This window comes from Patella vulgata, chromosome 4 (assembly GCF_932274485.2).
Source record: "Patella vulgata chromosome 4, xgPatVulg1.2, whole genome shotgun sequence".
Classification (NCBI taxonomy): Eukaryota; Metazoa; Mollusca; class Gastropoda; family Patellidae; genus Patella; species Patella vulgata.
This window is the reverse complement of record NC_065882.2, coordinates 81,251,186-81,271,447: the sequence shown is the minus strand read 5'-3', so window position 1 is coordinate 81,271,447 and position 20,262 is coordinate 81,251,186. Positions and strand designations below refer to the sequence as shown.

At 33.9% G+C, this 20,262-nt stretch overlaps 1 protein-coding gene across 1 annotated transcript in view; it reads right to left on the bottom strand.

Moving 5' to 3' along the window:
* Positions 1–8,306: 8,306 nt before the first annotated feature.
* Positions 8,307–20,262, bottom strand: part of LOC126817095 (multiple epidermal growth factor-like domains protein 10) — a 37,817-nt gene continuing 25,861 nt past the window's right edge. The window contains exons 3-11 of the mRNA XM_050543896.2: positions 18,817–18,933; positions 18,163–18,378; positions 16,955–17,188; positions 15,522–15,743; positions 14,070–14,297; positions 11,953–12,999; positions 10,967–11,101; positions 10,495–10,627; positions 8,307–10,015 (exon numbers count right to left, since the gene is read on the bottom strand). Coding sequence (XP_050399853.1) covers positions 9,703–10,015; positions 10,495–10,627; positions 10,967–11,101; positions 11,953–12,999; positions 14,070–14,297; positions 15,522–15,743; positions 16,955–17,188; positions 18,163–18,378; positions 18,817–18,933 — 2,645 coding nt within the window. The 3' untranslated portion in view covers positions 8,307–9,702. The remainder of the gene's footprint in view (positions 10,016–10,494; positions 10,628–10,966; positions 11,102–11,952; positions 13,000–14,069; positions 14,298–15,521; positions 15,744–16,954; positions 17,189–18,162; positions 18,379–18,816; positions 18,934–20,262) is intronic.

Genomic DNA, 20,262 nt, shown 5'->3' with positions numbered 1-20,262 from the left:
TTATTAGGAGGAAAACAATTAATTAATTGTAGGCCTATATATTATAGGTTCTACGGCAATAAATAAACAAATCGGCAATACCTAAACAAATCATCAAATTGCATAAATTATAAAATATTGGTAGGCAATTATAGTAGTGAACGCCAGATACTTTCTGTATTAAAATAATTAAAAATATGAAGCTGATCATTGACGTTACCGCCCTTTGCCCTAATTGTGGGATTGCATGTTTTTCCGTCCCAAAAGCCAAAAGTGACAAAATAGGGATTTTTCCCCAAAAAGTGGGGATTTACCCACTAGGCTAACCCACTAATTGATAAAAATGGGGATTTTTCCCCCAAAATGGCAAAAGTGGGTATTTACCCACTAGGCCTAACCCAATAATTGATGAAATGGGGGGTTTTGCCCAGGAGTGATGAGAGTTAGGATTTTACCCAACTATTGATAAAAGCGGGGATTTACCCACTAATTGATGAAATTAATGGGGATTTTTCCCAAAAAATGATGAGTTAGGATTTTACCCAACTAGTGATAAAAGCGGGGATTTACCCACTAATTGTTTTATTTTAATACTCAACAAGGGATTTGGTTTAAATTGTTTGATTGTATTATATCATTATTGATTTTAATTTTGTATAGTTGAATTAAGCATAATTATTTAATTTTATGTATTTCAAACATCAGAAAATAAACCATTCAAGCTATGTGTAATGTGTTTGTGTGGTTATGTTGATGGTTAAATAGGTTGAGAATTGAGGCCAAATGACCAATTTTCGCGAAAAAGGGATCTGCCAGTTGGTGTTACAGAATTCAGTCAGTTTTGCTCCGATATTGATAAGGTTGGTTTTGTTACAATGCTGAGATGTATGGCTTTTCAGGAAATAACACGGTTCTGGAGAAAAATTAATATTTAAAAATAGCTGCCTGTCGATATTTAAGGATATGGGTTTACTGTTCCATGTAATTGTCTGCGATATCACCTCGGTGGAAGCGGACGTAAAATACAACTAACACTAACTAACTGTTCCATGTAATTAAATTAATCATTAAAAATATAACCTACAATTTTTGTTTCAATTAAATAAGTTAATCTTAACAATAATATTAGGCTGTTGCATTTTTTGATTTAAATAATTTAATCTTATCAGTTGAGGAAGAAAGAGTTGGTATTTCAATCTAATAAGGTGCCTATAAATTATATAATTATTCATCGTATTATGTAACATTAACATTGTCTGATCGCTTTATTTAATAATACATTTATTAATTTATCATAAAAGTATTGTTAATTAAAGATGCGTTTTTAAATGTTAAACAGGCATTATGTAAGAGCTAAATCTGCTTATTGCAGGTCTTTCTTTGGGCCTTAAATGTAATGTAAATTATCAATTAGACATTTATTAACATGAAAAGACCATAATCAACTCTCGATGCCATCAGATTGCTCAGATGGTAAATTTTCAATATATTCAATTTGCATTATCTATTTTTGAAATGTTATAGTTAATAGCGAGAACGACCAGCTCTTTATCTAAATCTTACATAATTCCCCTTCAAATTTATGTCTATTGTTAATGTATTATTTTAATTTAGGACATAAAGAAATATATTTTGGTTCTCGCTTGGATGACGTGTTTTAATTTTTTTTTTTTTTTAAAAAAACCCTAACAAAACAGTCTTGTTAATTACTGAATGTAAATATTTTACCCCCGGTTACACGAAGTAATTCTGTAAAAAAATTTGACTAGATCTATAGGCTAATTTGTCAAGTATGCAAACAAGTTAAATGTTAATGACATGAATGATATTGGATACCGTAATCATATATTCATATAAACAACATGATGAGATAAATGTAGTGCCTTACAATTTTTAAAAACTCATCTATTTCAAACAAGTTATAACTTAGAGCTAAAGACTTCGTGTAGGTATGTTTTGTCAAGCACTATGAACACAATTTTTGCAGAGTTTTGGCGCTAAAGAAATGGACGTTCATTATATTTATTTATTTGGTTCTTCTGGAAAAATACATACATCTATTTAAACACCAAAAGTACTTGGCTGTTCTGTTCAAAAGCTTATAGTTCCAAATTTTTAAACAAAACATGTTTCACATGATTTAATTAGCTATTTATTTTTATATCGAAGCCCGAAGAACAGGAAATCAAATTGGTATGGCCAACATTGAAATATCAGATATCAAGGATGAAGTTGCCTTTATCAACTCTTGTAAATCTTTTAATGTACAGGATTCCTGGAAGCATCTATTTTAGAACAAAAATTCCTTTTCATTGATAACTAAAGCAATAATTCCTTTTTTTATTTAATACTAATAGTGTTTTCTTTTTCCTTATATACAATTGTTAAATCTACTGAAGCTTATTTAATTTCTCAACAAAGCCTAGATCAAAAAGACTATGAAATAATTGCTTACATTGGGGTGGATTTATATAAGTAAACTTTTTTCCAGTTGTGCAAGCTGAAAAAAAAAGTATGTGTATTTTTTTTTTTTTTTTTTTTTTTTGGGGGGGGGGGGTCTGCATTTATAAAATTAAATGACAGAGGGACTTACAATAAATAAATGGCCATTTTCTTAAATTATTAATTAGGCCTGGATTGGAAAAGAATTTTGTAGGGATATTTACATCTTTATCAACTAAAGTATACAAACAAAGCTGAATTTATTAAAAAAAAAAATGCACATTTGAATATAAACAAGATTTTTAAAACTGTTCTAATATATCATGCAATTGATAATAAAATGCAACATCTAATTTTATTAATCATACTAATTTAAATTACTATAGTCATAGATCTAAGATAGGCCTAGGCGTGTGTGGCACAGAGGTGCGGGTTAGTTAGCTCGCAATATAACCTTTTTCCTTTTGCAAATTAAATTGTAGAACATTTTATTTGAAGTATTAGAAAAATAAAAATAAAGGTGTTTGAAGTATTATATCTATATCAAAAATATTTCCTAATTTTAGTGTAAATTGGTACGGTACATGAATGAAGAAAGGCATTTTTTGCCCATTTATAACCTTTTTTCAACTTAACGTCACACAGTAGCTATTTAATCTTTTGCAATAATCTAAAAATATTTTGGAAGGAGATATCTTGTTCTTTTTTTTCATATAATTTTTATATACGTGTTCACTTTATTAATTTCATAAACGTAAGTTTCAAAAACGTCAATTTCGCGTGTCACTGTGCGTTCGTGTGTCGAAAGCTAGACCGGAAGTAAACAACCCCCCCCCTGCGCAATAAAATATGCGCACGAACCAGAACGCAACATCACGTAAAGGGCTAAAGACGAGTCGGCAATCATACGGTGTTATCTATGGTCATTCAAGCATACCATGTACGATAATCCGAATATTCATTACCCGAGCAGCATACATGTATCTTTGAAATTAAACTGTGTTTATTACTCACTGGTTCGTTCGTTAGGTTCACCTATATATGGTATAACTTGTTCCTTTACTCAAATGTACCAGATACACTTATATCACTTGGAATGTAATGGCACATACGTTTTGTCTGATCGGCTCAACTACCCTAAAACACCCTACACTACGTTGCTATGGTAACACATTTCCTTTGACAAATTCGATTAGAAAAGTCCACATCATATTATAGTATCTTCTGATTGTTGGTTAATATAGACTTAGTTTATAGATGCCTTAAGGGAATCGTCTGTACCATGGAATAATGAGATCGCATGTTACCAATAGCAAGGCAAGAGAATCCTTGTCCAGTAAAAGATCCCTTGACAGTTGGAATTCGATATAAGACTAGTGCTAAATTTCTCCTCATAGCACTCTGTGTGGCGTATGTCCGTCTTCAATAGCCCAGTCGGAGCAGGACAGTAGGACGTTATACTCCATTTCTTTTCATTTATTTTTTTTAAAATGGTGTAAGACGTTGGCTCGCTAACCTGGAGGTCCCGTGTTCGATTTCTGCGTTGGTATAGACATTTCATCTGGATTTTCCGCCCCCCTCCACCCCCTTGTCAGTGATGTAGGACAGATAGTTTTATATGAGACAATGTACAGTCGTGCGGATGGGACGACAAACCGAGGTAAAGTGTACACATTGGCGTGCACGCAAAATATCCCTTGACAGTTGGAATTTGATATAAGAGTAGGCCGTAGTACCGCTGTCCGGGCAAAATTTCCCTCATAGCACACTGTATGGCGTATGCCCTTCTTCATTTGCACAGTTCGGAGCAGAACAGTAGGACGTTAAACCTCATTTCATTTCATTTCATTTGTATGCCCGTCTTCATTAGCGCAATCAGGGCAGACCAGTAGGACGTTAAATTCGACTTCATGTCAAATCTGTTTTTAAATGATTATTAAGGGGTGATAACTGTGTAGTACGGACGGGGACCAGTAATTCCATCGACTAACATAGCAATTTACTTCAAGGGCTATTGTCTGTTAAATGACGATTAAGGGGCGATAACTATATTATACGGATTGAGACTAGTAATTTCATCAACGAATATAGAGTGCATCTATTCAAGCAATTATCTCTTCCCCTCTTTAACATGACATTTGCTGTTGACTTTTCGCTGTAGAATCGATGAAGATTATTTGAATTTAATTTTTCAGTCAGTTTTTGATGAATATTCTTTTTTTGATGAATATTCATGTTTTGATGAATATTCATGTTTATGAGGCGGAAGCATCAAAAAGTACACATACATAACTTTAAGAAATCACTTTCAAAAATGACGTTACAGCCTATAGATTCATTTCGCCAGGCGTTGAAAAAACTAGGAACGGTCAACATTCTGTAATATTTTGATTAGATGGTTGTGACATGCTGGGCTCTTAATCTTCACATTACTCCCGTCGGACTGGGGTGGCTTCCTTACTGCGGCGCTACGGCGACGAAAAATGGTCGCAAAGCGCGTCAAGATCAACAAAAGCGTGTTAAAAGCGTGGTGGAAACGCCAGATATCGTGCTGTGGTCTCCATGGTCCCCAATGATCGCCGAGTCACGGCGTTTGTATAGAGCATGTTAAAAACAAACGCAAAGGTTCTGCGATCTGGCCGGGAAAGCTTTGAGAACGTTACTTATTTCAGTACTTTTTGGGACATTTTCTCGCGTTTTGTTTACGTTTGCCGGCGATCTGTTGTATTTACTGGTTGCCGTACGGTCGCAGCAGCGCAGTAAGGACGCCACTGCGGTATGATGGGGGCATAAACGGGATTGTGAAGACTGCGGAAAAACATGAGTTGTCTTACTAGTGCACGCCTACTCCTACTCTTGATTCTAATCGTTCCGATATGGAACTTAGTTCATAAATTATCAATTGTCCTTAAGGCCCCCGTTTACCTAGATTTAGGGTCGATTTTACTATTATCTTATTAGTGTACTATATATATCTATCTATCGATAAACAAGGGGGTGTAATATTAACAGACAACGAAAACTTACTCAATTGCATCCAAAACAACATCAATGGAAATATCTCCATATTAAATGGGCTAAGGTTTGAATGGCGAAGAAACTAAATATATATATCCCTAATTACCGGCAGTTCTAAAAAAAACATTACAGTTTCTGAAACAGCGACAGTTGTAACAAGGGGGAATAACTCCGTGCACTTGGGGATAACTGTAAAAAAAAGTGGTCTATAATTGGACTAAGACTAGTAATTATTTCCCCTTATTGATTACTGTTTTAAAGTACTTTCGTGTTTGATTTATATTGAATTCATCTCATCTTTTTACAGAATGCATTTATGTTCAAAAATAATTATGTTCTGTGGAATTCAAAATTTATGTGCTTTTAAATTATCAGATTCCATACTAGGGGGTTGGGATAAAAAGCTGTTGTAGTGTTACATAATCAGATTATTTCAACTTACTTATCCTATGGAAATACAGTTATATAGGAGATGTTTTAAAATTGATAGGCACCGCATGTTTCAACATCTTAGATTTGACCACAATTTGGCACTTGAAACTACGTTAACAGAGAAACAGTCTGTGGTTTTCGATGAAAGTGTTAAAAAGTCTAATATTGCATCATGATTACTGTTTTAAAGTATTTTCTTGTTTGATTTATATTGAATTTATCCCAACTTTTCACAGAATGCATTTATGTTCAAAAATAATAATGTTCTGTTTAATTCAAAATTCACGTGCTTTTAAATTTCTGTCTGAAATTCCACAGTTTTCTGATGTATTATAGTGTTTGCAGAATGCCGCAGAGCTCATCTGAAAATGAATAGATTTTCATAATCTTTGGCCAGGGCATTGCATATATGTTTTTTATTAGATAACAAAAGATTTGTTTAAACTGCAGAAACATGTGAGGTATATAGGACTAAGACTAGTAGTGCGAGTTATAAATAGACAATTTTTCCCTTAATTTTTTTCTCCCCTCTTCCTCCATTTTTGGGTTGACTTTTTGGTCTAAAATTGGAGAAAAGGGATCAAATTTGCAATTTCATAGCAGTTTTGGGTAATACTGATGATATTACAGCGGAGGGATAGGAGGTGTAAAGTGTTTTTCTGCAGAGCAATCATTGTGTCGGAAGTGAGATTTTCACCCAAGTAAACTTCAAATCCCCGTAGCAAAAAATCTAAATGGTCAACCCCCTACAAATTTCTGACGGGGAGATTGCCAAATGTAGTCCCCATTGTGCCTATAAAGATTGGAACCAACGGAATGTTGAGCAAAAAGCTACAGCCTGTGATGTTACAGCCATTTAACATTGAAGTCAATGGGCAAATAATTGCTAGTCTGAGTCCAATTGTATGCTTTATGGAGTTTCAATTTAATCAAAATAACCACACCGAATAGACAGACAATACGTGCACAATACTGGGCAATTTGTTGTTGATCTTGTAAGAAAAATTAAATAATAATTGTTGGGGTGTTTCTGGAGACTGGAAGCAGTAAATATTGTTTATTGAATATTATGAATAATGTTATAAAGCATAATGTTAACAAATACTATCTAAATTATTGTCTTTAAAATTATAACATAAAAGTACAAAAATCAGATACAAATTTCGAAAACGTATCTTGCTCGGTACAACAATCTTGGTAAAAATAAGCTCCCTATTATGCAAAGTATCATTCACGCTGTCTTGTTAATAAATAAAATTTTCGCTGAGAACCATCTGATAAATCTGTTGAACGACAAACGAAACCGACATATATTACTTGGCTAATATGATCAATAAAATAAGTAAAAATTATTAATATACAATAGGGGGGTACAGTCTACAGTAGGTTTAAGGGGGGGAGACAAAACATTTTTTCAGGGGGGGGGGGGCATTGCACCGTCGTGCCCGCTACACCCCCCCCCCAGCCCCCGGCCACGGTTAGTAGGCAAACAAGACAATTATAGATTTGATTAAGATGTCCATAAATATATCACGGCTTAAAAATAAACTCGTTATCATCTTTAATAATATAGTAACAATGCAATAAATACTATTAAGTCATTCAGATTTATATTGGAAGATAATATTATAGTGACATATAGTAACATAGTAATAGTACTAAATACTAAACAAACGGTCAAGTTCTTTATCCAGATCACTTAAACATATTTTACTCTTAAAATGACCATAAAGTTCTTAATCCAGATATTATATCACTGAATATATTTTAAAATGACTATAAAGTTCTTAATACAGATATTATAAAGCTAAACATATTTCAATCTTAAATCCAGATAGTATAAAGCTAAACATATATTACTCTTAAAATGACTATAATCCTGGGGCCTGTTTCATAAAATTTTAACTAAGATAAAATCCAAATTTTAGTATTTTGATTGGATAATATTGCATTGATTTTAGTGCTTAGCTAATCAAAATTGAAGTATCTACTTAAATTTGAATATTATCTTTAGTTAAGATTTCGAGAAACAGGGCTCAGATAGTATATCACTAAATATATTTTAAAATGACTATAAACTTCTTAATACAGATATTATAAGGCTGAATATATTTTAATTTTAAGATGACTATAAAGTTCTTAATCCAGATAAAATATGATTATATATAACATAAGGTAACAACTTAATCCAAATGTAATATAATTATACATGATGTATCAACTTAATCCAGACATTCTATGTATAATATAAAGTACCATATATGGTAATATATATAATATATATATAATATATATATATAATATATTGTAACAAAATAATCCAGATATAATATAACTATATATTATATAACAAAAACAACTTAATCCAGATATAATATAACTATATATAATATAAAGTACCATATATATAATATAAGGTAACAACTTAATCCAGGTATAATACAACTATAATATAACTATATATAATATAAGAAAACAACTTAATCCAAATATAATAACTATATATAATAGAAGGAAAACAACTTAATCCAGATATAATATAACAATATATAACATAGGAAAACAACTTAATCAAGATATAATATAACTATATATAATATAAGAAAACAACTTAATTGATCACGCGAAACCTATACACAAGATAAGAGAAAACGAGAAAAATAGAAAACGCCCGTACATTCACGTGTTTTTATTCATTCTATACATGGTTATGCTTTTTCGTTTTCTACTTCTACGTTTTCTCTTATCTACTAACAGTTAATTATTCTTATATAACAAATTTTTGTCTTCGAAGAATTTATCAGTGACCAGAAATTATCGCTCGTTACCTCAATCAGTAATATAAAATTTTGCGTCACTTCCGTTTCTTCAAATCTTCGTTACGCATCTACTGTAGCAATGATCTCTGTGTTAAAATTGTATTTGGAAAGTGTATAACCAGTTCTATCACATATGTGATAATGCCTGACACCAATATTATAGTCCTTTAAAGATACGTTCCCGCGTATAAACTGGGTTATTTGATGATGTATTTTTGACTCAAAACATATTCAAACTAATAAATCTATCAACAATTTTGCTTTTCATCCTTCTCAAAACACTGTTTTCGCGAGGGGATACCCCCACTATAAAAAATCTAATAAAAAAAAGTCATGTTCATGTAACGTGATTTAGCTGACACACTACCTAGCAACGGGTGCGAAGTTGGGGAGAATTCATTGCATACACAAGACGATGTTGTCTTTAATCGCTACCCATAAATCATAAATATCGAAGCCTAATTAAATTCTCGTATTATCCACTGCCCACGTCTTTTCCCGTGGATTTTATCTCAGAAAGCGTTGTTCGTTTAAGTCTTCATCAAGTTTATCAACATATATACACCAAGCTCTATCGTCGCGTGCTACCTCTGACGTGACGCGAGCAGACATTCCTAATCGTCGAGCTGCCGATTAGAGAAACCCTTACATTTTTGTCCTGTTTGCGCTCCATGGGTGTTTTTAAGGGAATCCAGTATTTTTCTAGTAAGATTGGATATTTTTACTTTCCATATTTACCAAACTGGCTATACTTTTATTGGAAATAACCACCCGATAAATACTTTTCTGGGGAAAGTATGTTTAATGCATCATGGCACTCAAATTGTAGAGATCGAGTGACTTTACAACTGATATTCTAATTTCTTATCTGACAGCCTTGTCTACTAGAGTAAACGGTTTAGAGATGTAAATGTGAATTAAAAGAATTTTGAACGAATGAAACATAAATAAAATGTTTCTCCATATATCATGTTTTTGATTTAAGTATCTTTTATATAAAATATACAGTATACTAATTGGGTTTGTAAGAACCTAAAGTTGTGTATATTTGCTGTGTGTTATCTGGTGTGAGCTCTAATGTATCATACATATTTCTTGTATTGTCTTCTGTATTAAACGATAGGTTTACAAAGTCTACATTACGTGTATTAGTTGGAATATTCTGATTTACAGTGGTTAATGTATCATCGGTTGTAGAACTAGTTGGGTTTCCATATTCTAAATTACGTGTATTAGTTGGAATATTCTGATATCTGGTGGTTAATGTATCATCTGTTGTAGAAGTAGTCGGGTTTAAATCTGTATTACTGTTATTCGATTGACGCCTGAAATATAGGGAATCAAATATAAGACAACTGATATCTAACAATAACCTTCAAAGATTGCACAACACAAAGCTGTATAAAGCTTTTAAAATTTAAGCATAGGATACAAAAGGTTAATGTCTAGATGACCAGCCTACCACATGATGCTTTCATTCCGCCATTGATACAATGCAAGAGATCAGCGGGCGTCTTTCACAATTATTTGCCGCTCAAACTGCTTTGATATGTACGACCGAGCATGACACAAACGCAGTAGGACGTTAAACCCCATTTCATTTCATTTCATTTCATGACACAAACGGTTCTGTGGAGGTCGATGAAACTAGCATAAAAGCATGGGCTAGCTAATTGTTTTGATCAACTACTAAAGGATAGATTCAGATTTAGAGCCGTTGTAGGACTATTAACAACTAGTAATTACAATCTGATTAAAATAGAGATCTATATTTTAAAATAACTTGTATTTAATAAAATGTTACCTTTTCTTATAGAAATGATATGACAGGAAGACAGCTACCGATCCTAGTATACCACACAGAACACCGACCAGAACACCGATTACACCAATTACAACAGGACTTAATGTTATACTTGACAAAGCAGGTAGAGGCTCTGTTAAATATAATAATGATATTTGCAATATATATTAATGGTGATACCTTTTTTTTTCGGATCAAAGAAAATGGAAGGACGGAGAGTTAAATGGGGTGTAACGTCCACTAGTCACAAAATAGGTCATTTCGGGCTTAATATATATATATATGGTTCAATTTTGCGCGCGCGTTAAACATCTAGATTATAGAAATATATTAATATTTCGTTATTAAACAGATATCTTAGTATCCAACGAATGACAGTACAAGTCCAGTCTATATGTGTTCCGACTGACTGTGTTATAATCATATACCGAGACCATAATATTTTCTTTAAAATTGTGTAAATGTAGCTTACCCTTACAGGCTGGACCTTGAAAGCCATCAGCACAGCCAAGTCCACAACTACCAGTAATTGCATCACATGGTGTTTCATCAGCACAGTTACCACATTTACTGGTACAGTTGTCACCATAACGACCTGCTTCACAGTCTGTTAATACAAGTAAAAATTCACAATTACAACATTTACTTTCTCAATTGTCACCATAACGACCTGCTTCACAATCTGTTAATACAAGACAAACATTCCTAATATGTCTGGTATCATCTGTTATTAGTGTCAAGCACTGAAGTCTACTTTTGATCCATTCGATTTTCATGAAGGATGGTTTGCCAATTGATATTTACAAAATGTCGACATTTTTCATTTTCGCTCTATACAATTATTCGTTCATTTTATACACAAAATAAATTAAGTAGGCAGTTTTAGATTAATTTTGGCCAAGAAGTGCTGGACAACGCCAACAAAAGAGTATAAGGGGAAGATGTCACTGAAAGAGTGGGGATTACGGTGGCTAAGTTGGTAAGACGCTGGGTCGCTAGCATGGAGGTCGGGTGTTCGATCCCTGCATTGAACGAGAAAGTTCATCCAGATTTTCGTTTCCCGTTGTCAGTAATGCAGGACGGAGGGCCTGACAAGGACAGATGTCTTGTCGTTCGGATGGGACGTAAAAGATCCCTTGGCAGTTGGAATACATAAGATATAAGAGTAGGCCGTAGCGCCGCTGCACGGGCAAAATGTCCCCCATGGCGTTTGCTCGTCTTAATTAGCCCAGTTCAGGGATGCAATCTTTATTAGATTCATTATCAGAAACATTGGTTGGCCGAATGAATGGATATTCTGTATATTGTGGAGATTGACTTTAAAATATATGTACGAACTATGTGAAAGAGTTAATGATGGTATATTTAATGAGTTCGAGGAATATTGTCATATTATTTATGTTTAAACAAATTGAACTCAATTATTTTCAAATAAAAGTAGATTAAAAATAAACTTACCTGTTGTACAGTTGGATCCTATTTTACCAGGTACACATCCATTTATACAATCCCCTGTCATCTGATCACACTTACCAACAGTTGTACAAACTACTGGTTTACAGTTAGTATTACATAGTTTATTACATGATGATCCCCATCTTCCATCTTTACATTCAGTACAGGAGTTGGCATCATCTCTATCACAAACAGTACAACCAGTATTACAGTTCGTATCACATCTATCACCATATCTTCCAACAGTACATTCAGTACATCGACCATTTCTATCACAAGTGACACTGGTCTGGTCTGTTCTTGGTTGACATTCTGTACCACAGGTTAGGTTACAGTATGGACCAACTGTATCAGGTTTACAGTCATTACATCTACCATCAGATTTTGAACATTGATTATTTAAACAGCCATCACTACAGTTCTGTTGACATTTGGTACCATAAAAACCAGTTTTACAATCTCCAGTACAAACACCGGCAGTAGAATCACAGCTGTCATCATGGCATGTATTACAGCTCTGTTGACATTTGGTACCATAAAAACCAGTTTTACAATCTCCAGAACAAACACCAGTAGTAGAATCACAGCTGTCATCGTGGCACGTATTACAGTTCTGTTGACATTTTGTACCATAAAAACCTGTTTTACATCCTCCAGAACAAACACCAGTAGTAGAATCACAGCTGTCATCGTGGCACGTATTACAGTTCTGTTGACATTTTGTACCATAAAAACCTGTTTTACATCCTCCAGTACAAACGCCGGTAGTAGAATCACAGCTGTCATCATGGCACGTATTACAGCTCTGTTGACATTTGGTACCATAAAAACCTGTTTTACATCCTCCAGTACAAACGCCTTCAGTAGAATCACATCTGTCATCGTGGCACGTATTACAGCTCTGTTGACATTTTGTACCATAAAAACCTGTTTTACATCCTCCAGTACAAACACCAGTAGTAGGATCACATCTGTTATTAGAACATGTATTACATGGTTGACATGTAGAACGTGATGTACTGTAGTATCCAGTATTACATTGTGCTAGATCTGTAATATAGATGAAATATGTTCTGTGGTATATCGTATTAAATTTAATTAAATATACATAATATAATGTTATTGTGCTGTATTTGATGCAGTAGAATTCATTATATTTTACTAAATATATATATAATATTCTATTTTTACGTGTCAAAATAGATAGCGACAAATGAATATATTGAAAATGTCATTTAAATTACTTTAATATGAGCGAATGTATTACTGTGTGAAGATATAGCGTAGCAATGGTACTTGTCAACTATTACTTAGCCTCGCTTGTCCAATTTGTTCTTATAGAACTCTCGATACAACTAAATTGGGTCAAAATGAACTGTTTACGATTACGTTTAATGTATTATATAAGAGCTAAATCAGCCTAGTGCAGGTCATTCATTTGGCTTAGTCCATCGGATTGTTGTCGAGTTTTAACTGATTGAAACACGATCGCCATTTGTTTATTATCGTAATAGCGGTAGCAATGAATACTGAAACTACGCTATCCTTCAAAGCGTCACAACATCGATAAGAATAAAGTTACAATTTCATATTTTTAAGTTATATTTTTAAAATGTATTAAAATAAAGCCCTAAAATAGATGGTATCTATAAACAGTCATACCTTGTTAAAGAATAATCCTATTAATCCTATAATTCACTATTGCCAGTTATTTTCAACTTCAAATTCAAACGTTTGGAGATAGCTATCCTATGGTGTGGAATAGGAAAACAAGGGAGGTAATTGGGAGGTAATTGTGTTATTATTTCCGGCGTGAAGATTTTTAAGTGTGAGAAAGATAACCTATGATCGTATAATAGTGAGTTGATAACATAGAAATAGTTATGTTTTGACTTTCTTAGAAAATATGAAATTGTAACTTTAAATGTTCAATATATTTCTTTTTCGTTATCTATTTTTAAACAACGTGAACTGCCAGCTCTTTATCTTCATCTTGCATACTGCATCTTTAAATTGTTCCTGATAAAACTAGTAAACCGTCCAAATGAGTTGATTTCTCGTTTAAAGAATTGGAAACTAGCGTCAGCAATCGTAATGTAGCATATAATTACGTCACGTACCTGCAAATATTTCAACTTCACACATTACTAGGGCGTTGTTAAAGCTTTTCACATAGGCAGTTCTACCAGAAAATGATGTAGATGAAGGTTGATTACATCCAGTTACAGTATAAACAGACTGTGTTGATGTTGTATCTTTATAACATGATGTAGCTGATTGAAGTCCTTCTTCACTACACTGACCACTAGAACTTGTCTTTATCTCAAATCCTTGTAATCTCCCCCAAACTGAAAATAATCCAAATAAGAAATCAAGAACAGCCGATCCATACCACCACTGGAGCATCAAAGGTTGCATTCCGGCTAGTTGAAAAGGCGACCCCTAGAAAGGGGTCATGCAAAGAACAATCTCTGGGAGTCACTGATCGACCCATTAAAACTATATATTAAAGATAATTATTATAAATTATATATATACAAATGGAATAACAAATGAGAAATTATTTTTCAATTGGTATAGCAGCGGGGATTACAAAATGAAATCCAGAGAATTGTATTAAATTCGCCAACATCTTCCAAATCTACACGTAGAACTTGAATATCCCTGACAATTGTCTTTGAATTGATACTTGCTACGATCATCAAGTATGAAGACACGGTTATCTAGGCTATTCCACACTTTATATTATAGTTGCACATAAAACGTATTCAAGTTTTCAAGACTCTTTCACCTCACATAAACTGGTTTTATGCACTAAAGTAAATATTTCAACTGTCAAGCGTAAGTATCCACCAAACGTTTTGGAAATAGTCAAAAGATTTTGCTGACTGTCTTTATTCCCGCCTGGAGTTACAGTATGTAATTTTTTAAAAATAATCTCAGATGTCTGCTACGTTCATGTATTGATGATATAGTCTTCTATTCAATACATATTTGCTGACACTTTCATGTGTGTTGAAAATGACTTGAAATGGGTTTAACGTCCTATTGTTTTGCTCCGACTGGTAGAAGACATGCAGTCCCCGAACAGTGTACTGCAAACGCAATTTTGCCACAACAACGACGCTATAGCCTACTCTTATATCGAATTCCGACTGTCAAGTGATCCGTCAGAGGAATCGAACCCGAAGCCAACATCATACCAAATGAGCCACCATGGCTCTCATGTTGAAAATGGTAATAACTTTACAATTGACAGTATTACAAGCTTAACAATGTAAGCAAGTTTTAAACATAAACAGACAGAAACCAAGAACGTTTCTGAGGCACTGACCCACAGGAATAAACAGACTCAAGGTGGTTATTTAATTGAACGAAATATGAATAGATCTCCTCCGTTTAAAAAACATATTCAATGTTGTTCTTATTCTTGTGAAAACAAACTCAAATACTTTAATTTTTATTCCCGAATTGTACTTATATTTATCTCATTTTGCATATCATTTCAATGGGTTTTTTTGTTTTATTTTCCAAATAAAAAATATTAGTTATAAGTTTAATGATCTACTTACACGACGTGTTCTGTCTGTTATATATTTTAATTTGGTTGAAATAATACAACTGTTGTAAATCAACACACCACCAACCAGAATATCCTTCTATTGTATGAGTACATGATCCATTAGACCAATCACTATTAGTATTACCATCTACAGCTCTAGAAGCAACAGCACCATATCTTGTAGAACTCTGCTGTACTAATTGTTGACGAAGAGCAACATTGGTGAGTGTATCTGTTTAAAAAGATACAATATATGCGTGGGTGTATCTAAGTAAACATATTTAAAAAGGTAGAAACAAGTAGGAAATATCAGCGAGCCCAACAAGCCAAGCAGTATTTTCATTATGCTCTCCCTGATTGTAATGACGTCTAAAATAAAAACCTTTCCAAGATCTATAAAGATAGGTTTCTAGGCAACGGCGCCTACTCTCACAACATCGTCTGGACAGTCAAAAACAAAGGTATTTGTAAGCAATGGAAGCATTTACAATTCACTGATACAGTTTCAAAGACAACCTTTTCGTTCGAGCGTTCACAAGGTTCTACAAGGTGAAGCAAGCGAGAGGCATAATTCTAGACGTAATTAACGGAATTGTTGAAATTCGAAAGGCCTCTTCGTTTTGCTAATTTATAATTTATAATTAGATAGTGAATATAAATTTAATAATGGTATGGTGATATAACTGTCGTCATTAGAGCGTTCTCAAGCAATCTGATTAAAATAGAGATCTATATTTCGTTTCGTTTTATTTATACTTTCGATGGCCTGCACTAAATGAAGATCTGACCGGTTGTAGCGATAGGTCGTGTAAGAGGTCCTACGAGCGGCTTTTAACCCTATGACATCAGACATTTGATTAACCAATCAGCATTGATGGCAAAACAAACACGCCTAAAACACGCCTAAAGACCGTTTCATTGGCTAATACCTCATCCAGTAGAAAATGAAACAAGGGTGATAACTATAATGGAAATTGTTGAAATAAAATATAAAATGAGGATGAAAGTGCAGGTTAATTGTTTCTATGAATTATTCCCCTTTGAGAGGACATGATCTTTATTTTATTTAGCCCAGACTAGAAATAGTTATTTAATATAGAAGACATTAACAAACGAATACACGGTGTCTATACACGACATAATAATATAGAGGACATTAACAAACGAATACACTGTGTCTATACACGACACCATGATATAGAGGACATTAACACACGAATACACTGTGTCTATACACGACACCATAATATAGAGGACATTAACAAACGAATACACTGTGTCTATACACGACACCATAAAATAGAGGACATTAACAAACGAATACACTGTGTCTATACACGACACCATAATATAGAGGACATTAACAAACGAATACACTGTGTCTATACACGACATCATAATGTATATACGAAGTATTTGTTTTCTTACGTTAGTATTTCTTACCAGAAAATATCTGAACTTCACATAAAGTAAGTGGTTGACTTGAAGCAATAGTGACATATACTGTTTTAGCAGATATACTAGTTGATGTAGGTTGATTACATCTATCTATTGTATATATATCTTGTATTGTTGGTGGTGTATCTTTATAACATGATGTAGCTGATGAAAGTCCTGTTTGATTACATGTACCACTAGAACTTATCTTAATCTCAAATCCTTGTAATCTGTCTTCATCTAGAAAATATAATATTATACGATAAGTTACTGGCCTTGAAATTCATGAAACATTATGGATGATATTTAACACTGGATGGTATAAACAAAACAACCCCGATACATTACACAGATCACCAGATCTTGTCTTTTATCTTAAATCTTTGTTATTCTATTTGAATTTAATAACATTATACGTTTGAACTAGTCCTTGTCGAGGCAATCGGCCAAGTCAATTTATAGCATTGTGCTAATCTGTAATTTACCAATACGTCCGGCATCTTTAACCTGGCGACTGCCCAATAAGGTAATAGGGTGTAATTTTATAAGGCCAGTAACCCATTTTCAGATCTAGCCGACGGTGGGAACTGTTAGTGACTCATTCTAAGACGAAGGCAGGGCGGAATCTTACAGGGACTATCCTGCATAGTATCACACGGGTTGCGGAAGTATGATGGAGGACACAATTTATTTTGTTGGCTATACAAGCTTCCAAATATGAAACAGAGGTGATACCAGGTGTTCTAGGGGTGAAGAGTAAGCATACTCCATACACAACACTGGATATTTAGGAATTGATATTTTGAGTTTTAAACGAAGTGTACCCTGGACCGAAATATAAACCAGCATAATAGACTATAATTTATATCGCCTTCATTTTATTTCTAACTGTAACGTATGCACATGTAATTATTTCTTTTGAAATGAAAAAAAAATAAAGCAATGTTGAATTGATACACTGTAAAGTTGATATCATTGACTAAAACTTTTATAAATGAAAATATATGGCACAGCCAGACCAAAGTCGCCATGTTATATACAAAACCGTAATCAGTTTAAATTTTTAGTAGCCAGGCTGTAAACATTAAGTAATAAAGAGTCTAGGTTGTTCCTAATTTCACTACAATCCATCCAGTTGTGGACCATGCACAGAAGCAACTATATAAAACTGGCTATCAAAGACTAAAACCAGTTGCAGATCTATCTTAACTCACATTTGTCTCTGTTGAATAGTTTGATGGTGTCAATCTTATAAATCTGTTGTAGATCAACACACCACCAGCCACCAACAGTGTTTTCGTTTGTATGTGTACATTGACCACTCGACCAGTTATTACCAGTACTACCATCTACAGCTTTACTTGAAGATGATCTGGAATCAAAATATGTTGTACTCTGGGCTGTTGGTTTGCCAAGAGCTATGTTTGTACCTATAAATTACATTATAACATTCAATACAACATGTAAACCCTAAATAATATCATGTAAATACAATATGTAAATACAATATGTAAATACAACCCCTACAAGGCCTAAATAAGATCACGTAAATACGACCTGTAATTACAAGTTTTAAATACAACATATAGATAATATTCAATTCTAAAACAATATACTCAGTGTTGTAAATACAAAATGTAGATCATAATGTTTACAGAAAAATATTGAGTAATATGGTAGATCCTCTGTGTTTATTTCTGAACCATGTACGCAAAGACGGATGTATTTCTGATATTTTTAGCAAATGCATGGTTTAAAAAACATATTTTAACGGCTGTAAATAACGAGTCTACAGTCAGTTATTTCAAATGCAGTCCTCACTGAGCTATATATTGTTAAATTATTCAATACAATAAATTAAGTAATACCTGTACAAACATCACATGACCTCATACAGTTCTGTCTATAAAACTCATCTCTAGGATAGTCAGTATTACCACATGATTGACAGTCGACGTTGTCTGTATCTCTGCACATATCTATTGCTAGAAGATAGGAAGATAGAGGGGTGCATAACGTTGTTATTTAAAATACAAATATTATACTTGTCATAAATAGATTGTGATTGTACATATGCAATAGAATAATAGTGTAGATTTTAAAATGGCAGCTTGAACATTGGGTCATCAGGTCTTTCAAAGATGGCCGGTACTATGGTTTCGATCCCAGGGCGGTGCTTGACACCGAGTAAGGGTGCTTGTCCTTAAGACCAACCATTGTTTCAGCTAACCAGCAGTTTGTATTGAGTTATCCCAGTATCCTCAGTTGTCGCATTCCATTCTACTCCACCATCCTTTTGGGTAATCAATGGAGGGGGAGGGGGGACAGGTATTCAAGTTATCTGCCCTAGACGATTGTGCTATTTTTATCGACCAATCCCATAAATCGTTAATTGTAAAGGAAGTAGGCGAAGGGAAGCATCGTGTTGCAACAAACCGCCATATGTACCTCCCCCTCCCCCTTTGTTGACGTTTTTATGTAGAATGCTGAGGCGGAAGGATACAAGAATTAAGAGGTTAGTTAGGTTGGTTGAAATTTAGGGCGGAAAATTGCATGTTTTGTGGTCTCTACTTCCAGTTTTTGTATCTTAAGTGTTTCATGATGAACCTCATCTGTGGTAGAAAGCTTTCAACAACGAAAATTTGGAAAAAAGTTAGAGCTTGTTTAAAAGACGACAATTAACATTAAATTCAATGGGGGAAATCACTGGTGATCTGTGGCCATATTGATGTGAACGTAAACAAAGAGGCTTAACAGTCTTAGTAAGACTCGTGACAAGGAGTAGGGTCGCCTGTCCAATCTTGTGGGTTTTCCTCGGATCCTCTGGTTTCCTCCCACTGCTAAATACCCCTACGCGCAAGCGAATTATTGAAATAAAATTAAACCATATGTTAGTTCCGAAATGACCTAGTTTGTGTCGAGTGGACGTTAAACCCCATTTCTCTCTCTCTCTCTCTCTCTCTCTCTCTTAGTAAACTGATCTTGGATTGGATCGAGGACTCAAGCTATGATCAAGGTCAAAGCAGATTATTTGAAATGGTACTGCGTGGATATTAACAAAGGTGTTAAATCGCTATTATTTGGCAACTAGAAATAGACACACATATATTTATAATGTAGTATGAATGAAGAAAAACTGATTTACATTCAGTCGGGGGGTGGGGGGTCTAACGTCCACTCGACACAAACTGGGTTATTTCGGGACTAACACATGATTCAATAATTCGCTTACGAGGTTGGCCATGCGACCCTATTCCTTGTCACGTACAACCGGGGAATCGAAACCACATCAGTTGACTCAATGCCTAACCTAT